This window comes from Panicum hallii, chromosome 1, assembly GCF_002211085.1.
Source record: "Panicum hallii strain FIL2 chromosome 1, PHallii_v3.1, whole genome shotgun sequence".
NCBI lineage: Eukaryota > Viridiplantae > Streptophyta > Magnoliopsida > Poales > Poaceae > Panicum > Panicum hallii.
Genome location: NC_038042.1, coordinates 53,002,395 through 53,010,397, shown reverse-complemented (window position 1 = coordinate 53,010,397; position 8,003 = coordinate 53,002,395). Strand labels below are relative to the sequence as shown.

Here is an 8,003-nt window from a genome sequence, read left to right as displayed (position 1 = left end):
ATTTGTTCCCCCTGATGAAATGAAATTGCAACCAAACTTTCAAGAGAACCTTGTACTCAGCTACTATCATTGATCACAGCCTTTCTTCAGTCATGGATCACTAAAAATCCGACCAGGTTGTACGCCTGGTAGACCAATCCAGGGCAAGAATCTATTCTAGCCTCGACGGAAAGCTAGCAGAGAGCAAGAATACTCCACGGTCCGTGCATATATATGGTCCATACACGCAAGCACATACACAACATACATGCGCTGCCTCTCTTTGCACACTTTTTGTGGCATGAGCATATAACAAAAGATATGAAGCAACCTTTTGTTAAAACCTTGGCCGGCCAACCGGCCCCTAAACCTAGGTAGTAGTACAACCTCTCATGCATGCATCTTCACACACACACCCTTGCTCTTCATGGTTGCATGTGTACACCACCCATCCAGAAACAAGCAATGAGCATATGCGTACGCCCTTTGGCGAGCAGCAGGCAGGCAAGCTACCCCCCTTGCCCTTGCCTGCCGCCTTTGATAAAGCCTATGGAGCTATCCATCTTGCTACCACTGCACGCACACACAACAGCAAGCACACACGCACGCACCAATGTCTCCCCATGCATCTCCTTTTGGGGCAGCTAGCTTTGTTCCTGGATCGACGGTTGTCTTATCTCTTATTCTTTACTCATCCTACCCTCTCCTTTTCCTTCCTTCAAGCTATGCTTCTCCCTCCCTCTGCTACCAACGGCCATATGGTTCTCCCGTCGATCGGATCATAGATATGGCCGCTTAGAGGCAGATCGATCTATATATGCAGCTAGCTAGCCGTGTCTTGGTCTTCAATCTCTTCCGATCCACCGGTCCATGGTGGTATGTCGATGGCGGATCATATCCGTCCTAGGGTGAAGTCCAGGTTGGGTTTCTTGCTCCTGCCGAACATCCCGGCTACTTGGAACGGCGACGAGTTCAGGTCGGAGACATTGTCAAGGCGTTCAGATTGCACGTCCTGAAAACGTTGAGTGGAAAGGAAGAAACAAAAAATAAAAAAGTTCAGGTTAAGACCGGAAATGATGTGATAACTGCACTAACTGCTGGCTCCAAAATGCTGCCGACAATATGCATTGATCAAAGCTCAACAGGGAGCACTGTCCAAAGGCGCATGGAACGAATGATCGCTGTTGCACTAACTAGCACGGCATCATTGGACTCCGGCGAGGTATTGGAGACAATGATGGACTCGGTTTTGCAAAGAAAAAAAGAAGGGCTGCGTACCTCGAAGGATTTGATGTCGCCAGGAGTGGCATCTATTGATTTGTCATGGAACCAGGCCCCCCTGCTGCTGGAGCAAAGAAGAAAGGAGAGGAATTCAATCATCGAAAAAGATTATCATGGGCTGATCGAGAGAATCAAATGCCTCCATATCTTTTCATCCGTAGTGGGAGTCCATTGAGAGAAAAAGAAGGCAGAGGGAACAAAGCATGCATGCAACACCTACTTTCACTGTTAAGATGCTGTAAATGACATGGTAACTTTATCAGATCAGGGGCTAATTGAAGGTAAAAGGTTGTGCGTCTATATTATTCTAGCTTATGCGATACTCTCGTACCATGTGATATGGCACAGCGATCAATGCCTGCACATATACCATGTCATAGGTGTTAGGAAGGTTCATGTACGAGACATGTATAGACCATGCATTACTGGCCGCTTGTACTCTACTACTCATTACCGTATAGTACACAGTGTCCTCGCAGTAGTACGCACATATTTGTAACTAAAAAGAATCACTAAAAAAATGTGCATATCATGTTGTTTCCCATGTAATTTCTCAAGATTCGATCTACCACTATTTCTTTGCAGCGTTGGAAAAATGTGTGCACTTTGCCATAGCTATCTAGCGCATATATTATTAAATCATGGGCTTAATATATTCGGGAGATCATTGCACCATGATGGGGAGCAGATGGAACAAAGGTACGAGCCCTGGTGCTTTTTGTGAGCACTTGGAGGTGGTCGTTATAGTAAACAAGGAAAATGAGACAAAGGAATACTCTCCATTGTTTTGCCTAAAGTGGCTAGAAGATGACTAGTTTGAACCTAAAGAAGATGACCACTAGTTTGAATCTGAAAAGATGTCGGGAACTGTGCGTTAGCTGACTGTTCTTTAGAACATTGTTATGCTAATGACTAGTATGTATACTCTATTGTGCGTGTGACGTAACGATTGATTTTTGAACATATGCGTACTGCGTGTGTAGAGAGACGAGACAGACATCCTTTACGGGAAGTAGTCTAAACTTGGACATGTGTATTTTGTTGTGTACTTTGTTTGTGCTTTTAACACGTACTATGCCGCCTTATGACCTGTGCACGGCCACCAAGACCTATACAGTAGACATAGTTACACATGCTTCCCCTTTGTTTTTTTGAGGGGTAGCTTCCCCTTTGTTACTACATCAACCATGAAATCAATTCAAATGGCGGCAATTGAGTCCTTACGATTCTAGTTCATGCAATTCATCGATATCTGTAGCTAGATCTGATGGTAAAAACTCCTGAATATTTTAGAAAGCAAGTACTTTGGATTTGGATAGAAGTATAGATAATGTGGCCATGGCGCGATCTACTGAAGTAGTGATCTACAGATAAACTAACATGCAGATTGGTAGGGTAGCAAAACAATTAAATGCCTCAGCATCTACATATTCTTTGGATTTAGAGGAAGGGATGATGGCGTTATATATCTGTACCTTATCGAGGAGTTGCTCCAGAGAGCACACATGCTGGAGCCATGCTCGTTGCCGTCGGGATTAGATTGCTGAGCGGACGACTCAGACCCGCTGGTAGTGTTGGTGACCTCAAACAAGTTGTCGTCGGGGATATCTATAATCGTTTTGGCAGCCGCTTGTCCTGCAAAAAATATTGTACCAGCATGTCAATTACAAGCGCTATATATGTTTATACTAGTCAGATAATTAATAAATATTAAATTTTCGATGCTGCTTCTTCTGGACACTGGCAGCTAGCAGCTAGGGTATGTAGTATGATCGTCCAGTAAACATACCATAGGATGAAGCAGAAGCTGGCTTGTGGTCAGTAGTCTTGATGGTCCGGTACATCTGCAACAACCAAGAACAACCACGGACGATGATGGCATACATGCTGATGAAGATCAAACGGCAGGAAAGAAAAAAAAGAGATAAATGTAACAAAAAACTATAGGAATATCGAGGAGTACATTAAAGTCAAAGGGGTGGCACTGGTCTACATGGCGGGCCAATGAATAAATAAGGCTGCACAAGCGGGGCATTGATGGCTCGATCAGCTACTGTGCAGCGCGCAGCAGCGGCAGCTCCAAGGGCAAGATTAATTATTGCGGAATGATGCTGGGTTGTACTTGCCACCTCTTCTTGGGCAGTATGCATATCAATGCTGCTGCTGCGGCGGCCCTGCGTGCGCCTACGCATGGGCGCTGCCGGATCGATCGATCGGAACCGTCAGACCCGGCCGGCCGGCCGCAGCGGCGGCGGCGACGACGCCACCGCCGCGCCACCACGGCATGCACACCGTCCGGTGGGGCTTTTAATGGCATGCCGCATTGCATGCTTTGTGCTCTCCCCCGAACTGCTGCTGCTGATCTCGCCCGGGGTTTAATGGAAAAGCTGCGCCCCGTGTTGGGGAAAAGCTACAGCTACAGTGGTGGCGAACACCTCGTCTCCCACAAGCCATCTCTCGCTTTCTGTCTCGCTGAGGAAGATGGGGTTGGGGTGATCGACGATAAGGGAGCGAAATTTACTGCGCAGCAAGCCAGCAAGTGATGTGAAAAATGACTACTCTTATCCCATGCAAGAGCATGAGCTACCGGCCAGTACTAGCTAGCAGCCTAGCAGTACAAGTGAAACCGTAAAAATGAGGAAGAAAAATGGTCAACTTTATCATGGAAGAAACGAGTATAGCTTGTTGGTATCTTGCGTGTGTATTCTCTCTTCCATATTGAGGTCTAGTTTGTACTCTTTATTTAGGAAAAACATATTACAAGTAAGATATGTACGTACGTTAGGGAGAGGCTGAACATTCACAGATTGTATGCAAGGAGGAATGCGAAGCATGTTCATAGCTAGGGGGATGAAGCTGGCTATCTAACCAATCAAGGGACACAGTAATCGGCGATACTAATTTACCAGTTGATTTCCCTCACCTGCAAGTGCGACTTGACATGGGCCAAGGTCAGATCCTTCACGTCCATTAGCTCAAGAACTGACTTGGGTGTAGCTCCTGCACAGCCAGCAAAAGCATCAGTACCCAATCATTCACCCAAGCCAGCGACCTAGCCCAAGGCGAAAGGAGCGCGGGCGGGCGCGTACTCTCGTGGCCCCCGAGCAGCTCGACGGCGTGGACGAACCGCGCGTGCAGCGACGTCGTCCACCGCATCCTCGGCGCGCGCGCGCCCCTCTTCGCCGGCGCGCCCGCGAGCCGGAGCGCGCCCTTGGGGGACCTCGGCCCGCCGGCGTGGCCCATGCCGATCGCGTCGTAGCAATGCGGGTGGTGGTGGTGGTGGTGCGGGTGGCTCTGGAGGAAGGGGAGCGGCTGCGTGGTGCTGTACACGGGGATGCCCCGGATGGGCCTCATCGAGGCGAGGTCCCGGATGCCGCCGCCGCCCTCGGGGAGGATGGGCTGTGTGTGGTGCAGGAACGGGAGGCCGAGGTGGGAGCCCGGCACCTGATGGTGATGGTGCGCGCCGGCCGCCGCATGGAATCCCACGGCCGTCGTCGTCGGTGCCGACGAGGCGAAGGAGAGGGACGGGGCCGTGGTGGCTGTGGCCGCCGCCGCCGCTGATGTCGTGGCTGCAGGAGAGGCGGCGTCTAGAGCTCTCTTCCAAAACCCTAGCTCCATTGGCTTGGTGGCTGGGGGAGGGCTTATCTGCAGCTGCAAGTCCGGGTGCGCTGGGAACAGCTCCATGTTCTTGCTCTCGTGACGAGAAACCGGCGGCGTGTCTCGTCGTCGAGGGATCGGAGGAGGGTACGGCTGCGTAGTTGTGCTTGATTTGGTTGGGGAGTATGGAAATTGAGGAGGCACGAATTCTCGCTTGTAAGGGAAGAAGAGACTAGTAGTGCGTGCGAGAGAGCAGGAGTTGAGAAGGGGGGGTGAGGGGGAGAGGGGTTGAGGCGGAGAGGCTAGAGAGAGAGGGTTGGAAGAAACTTGGAGTGGAAAGGACAGGAGTGTGTGTTTGTATTTGTATGTGCAGTGTGTCGTGTGAAAAAAGAGGGGCGAGGCTTGTTGCGAGGAGGTGGCCTAGGAAGGAAGATATAGATTGGTCTTTTCTCCCACACCATGCATCTCCTTTTGCTTTCCTTTCCACTTTCTTTTTTGCTCTACCCGGCCTCTCATCTTTTTCCTCCACACACGCGCTTTTTGGGGTGTTTCAGGGCCGATTGCTGTGGGAGGATGACACTTTCGACAGGGATGGATGTATATATGCTGTGGGAGGGAAGGGAATGTAAGAGGTGAGGTAACATTCCCATTCCAGGCTATGTGCTTGTTCCCTATGTTAATGGGCATCCATACAATTTAGGTGCTATTTATCTAGGTGTGTGTACTTGTTCTTGCGGGCAATTGGGCGTTAATAATTCAGCTGAAAGAAACTAGCCTGATTACTCCTGGATCATAGTGACCCGCAATTATCTTCGAATTTCGAATATAGGTTTGCGCTCAGCATTTCCAACTCCTATCCAAGTACAAGTTGGGCACACACACTCGTGCGAACTGCACACCCCCACACACCTACTTTTTAAGGGTCACCAAATGGGGAAAAGAGTTCCTAGCCTGAATATATTCATTGAAGCGGCAATGAAAATTATCACTCAAAGGTTCAGAACACCGAAAAACAACATCAAGAAAACATGCAAGAGAGTAGATGGCATCAAACCACACAACACACATGACAAAGAATGTCATGTTAGTCGACAAATGCTATCGCCAAGTGGCCATACTTTGATGATTATCCCCTATCCTACTTTGACGGGAGGAAGCCACAAAGGAGGCAGGACCATCATGTGGAGAACGAGGAGATTTCAAGATAGGGGATCTATCAAGGGACTATATAACCCTACTGCTTTTTCCCCCGCATGTACACCTTCCTATGTCATCTTCAATCGAATGGTTGTCACCTATATATGGCAACAATTGAAGAGCAAGATCTTAGCGCCATCCTACTCTCTATGTGTAAGTCCTTCGTTTGGAATTACAAGGAAGGTTATGTTATATGATCAAACTTAGCAAATTCATCAAATATATATTCATGCACATTTCATGTTTTTGTTATATATAAATTGGTTGGTGCAGGTGTTGTGTGCCCTTTCCCTCCGTCCAAAATCTATGTTCTTTTAGGAATCTGCCCGGTCAAAAAAAATTAAGAAAAATAAACATCATTACATAATTCTTGTTCAAGATAAACTTTGCTAGATTTTCATATTGGTTCTTTCATAACATTAATTATCCTTATTTGAAATGGCATGTTCTATAGGAAATGCGGGCTAAAATGTCATCTTACAAACATATCCTAAACATCCTATATTTTAAATTGGATGTGTACCTATCAACGGTCTACTGTAGCAAGTATTGTGTATTAAAGGCTAATTTAAACAGCTCCGACCCTGTCTCTTTCTTTGACCTGCGTGCTCCTCCTATCCAATAAATGCATTTGACATGTTTATTCTTTTCCAGACCCCGTAGTATCCTGCGCACTTCAGTATCCTTGTTCTCGACCGTTTGATGGCTCTGTTCGTTTCATCCCCCCAACGTTTCAGCAGTTTCCGCTCTCTCTCTCTCTCTCTCTCTCTCTCTCCCCCTTTAAAAAAACGTCCCTGCAGTTCCCCACATCCATTTCAGTAGTAGGTGTACTTGGCGACGACATGCACGTATACTCCGTTCATCATAACGTAACGACAGACCAATTCAAAATACAGCAGGCACGCTAACAATTCTGGCGCCCTGGGCGTGCATGGAATCTTCGTGGCCACATGGCGGGTGCGCGGCCGCAGCAAATGCGCGTGTCAGGAACGGACATGTGCGCGCTCGGCCGGTTGACATCGATCCGTCCCAGAGACCGATTTAATTCGCGCGGCTGCGGCGCGGGAAAAGCACCTAACTGTCGGTCAAGCCGTGCTCCTGCAGGCAGCCATGGCTAAGTTACACCACGACCACTCGCACACATGCATCTGCGTATGCAAGGCTGGTAAAAAAAAAATTAATCCGGTCGAGCCGGTCAGTAACATTATGCTCAGGATCTGCCGTATGGCGATCCTAGCCTGCTGCGACACGATTTACCGCCGGGCCGGCCGGCTTCAATTTCCCCGCTGCCGCAGGGCTTAAAAGGAGAGCCAAGGAGCGAAAGATCTCCCAAAGTGCGTGCGTCTACCAGGTGCGAATTGAACATTCCTCCAGCTCCAGGACATACGCGACGTGACGCGACGTGTCGCGCACAGTAACGTGACGGGTGCATTTGGGAGAACACTACACGAGCGGGTAGGGATCAGGGCTACGTATGGCACCGGCCGGAGGAAAGCACGAATGTGTTGGCGCACAAGGCAGACTGTGCGGGCAGGTGCAGCAACGCAAGCTAGCTGTAGTCACAGGCAGAAATGTCGACAGATTTGGAGAGAGAAGAGAAAAGGAGAGCTAACTGAAGGCCAAAACCGCACAGCAGAGTAGCAGACGCAATCAAATGTCCAGCTAGACAGGTGCTTCTACAGATTTTCCCAGTACGTGTTCTGCTTATACTACTATCATTGTCCATTCCTACGTACTTTCCTACATGGAGAACGGGCATGCATAAACATGGCAGTAGTGCTGTTTCTCGATCAGAGATGATCTTATTGCATCAACGCCTCCGAACCGACGTGCGCAACTGCTCCCGGACACTGAAACTAAAGCGAAAGCGATCCCCCAACCGCCTCTCCGCGTGACGTGTGCAGAGTCCACGCGCGGCACAGGGAGACATGCACGCATTGCTTAAGAAA

The 8,003-nt window shown here is 48.8% G+C and overlaps 1 protein-coding gene across 2 annotated transcripts; it reads right to left on the bottom strand.

The window, feature by feature from the left end:
* Positions 1–301: 301 nt before the first annotated feature.
* On the bottom strand, positions 302–5,499 carry LOC112889468 (probable transcription factor KAN2). 2 transcript variants are annotated; one of them, XM_025956136.1, is made up of 6 exons: positions 4,350–5,499; positions 4,184–4,260; positions 3,050–3,104; positions 2,736–2,895; positions 1,258–1,324; positions 302–991 (listed from the first exon to the last, which is right to left on the bottom strand). In XM_025956136.1, the coding sequence occupies exons 1-6, from the start codon at positions 4,942–4,944 to the stop codon at positions 872–874; spliced, it is 1,074 nt and encodes a 357-aa protein (XP_025811921.1). In that variant the 5' UTR covers positions 4,945–5,499; the 3' UTR covers positions 302–871. The 2 variants fall into 2 exon arrangements, with proteins under 2 accessions (XP_025811921.1, XP_025811930.1); XM_025956145.1 differs by having other exon boundaries at positions 1,258–1,321.
* Positions 5,500–8,003: the final 2,504 nt, after the last annotated feature.

Excerpts from the sequence above, each read along its gene's own strand:
- LOC112889468 (XM_025956136.1), bottom strand. The coding sequence starts at position 4,944 with ATGGAGCTGTTCCCAGCGCACCCGGACTTGCAGCTGCAGATAAGCCCT. Across the intron at positions 4,261-4,349 it reads GCTGCTCGGGGGCCACGAGA|GAGCTACACCCAAGTCAGTT; the intron begins GTACGCGCCCGC and ends CTGGCTGTGCAG. Across the intron at positions 992-1,257 it reads GCGACATCAAATCCTTCGAG|GACGTGCAATCTGAACGCCT; the intron begins GTACGCAGCCCT and ends CAACGTTTTCAG.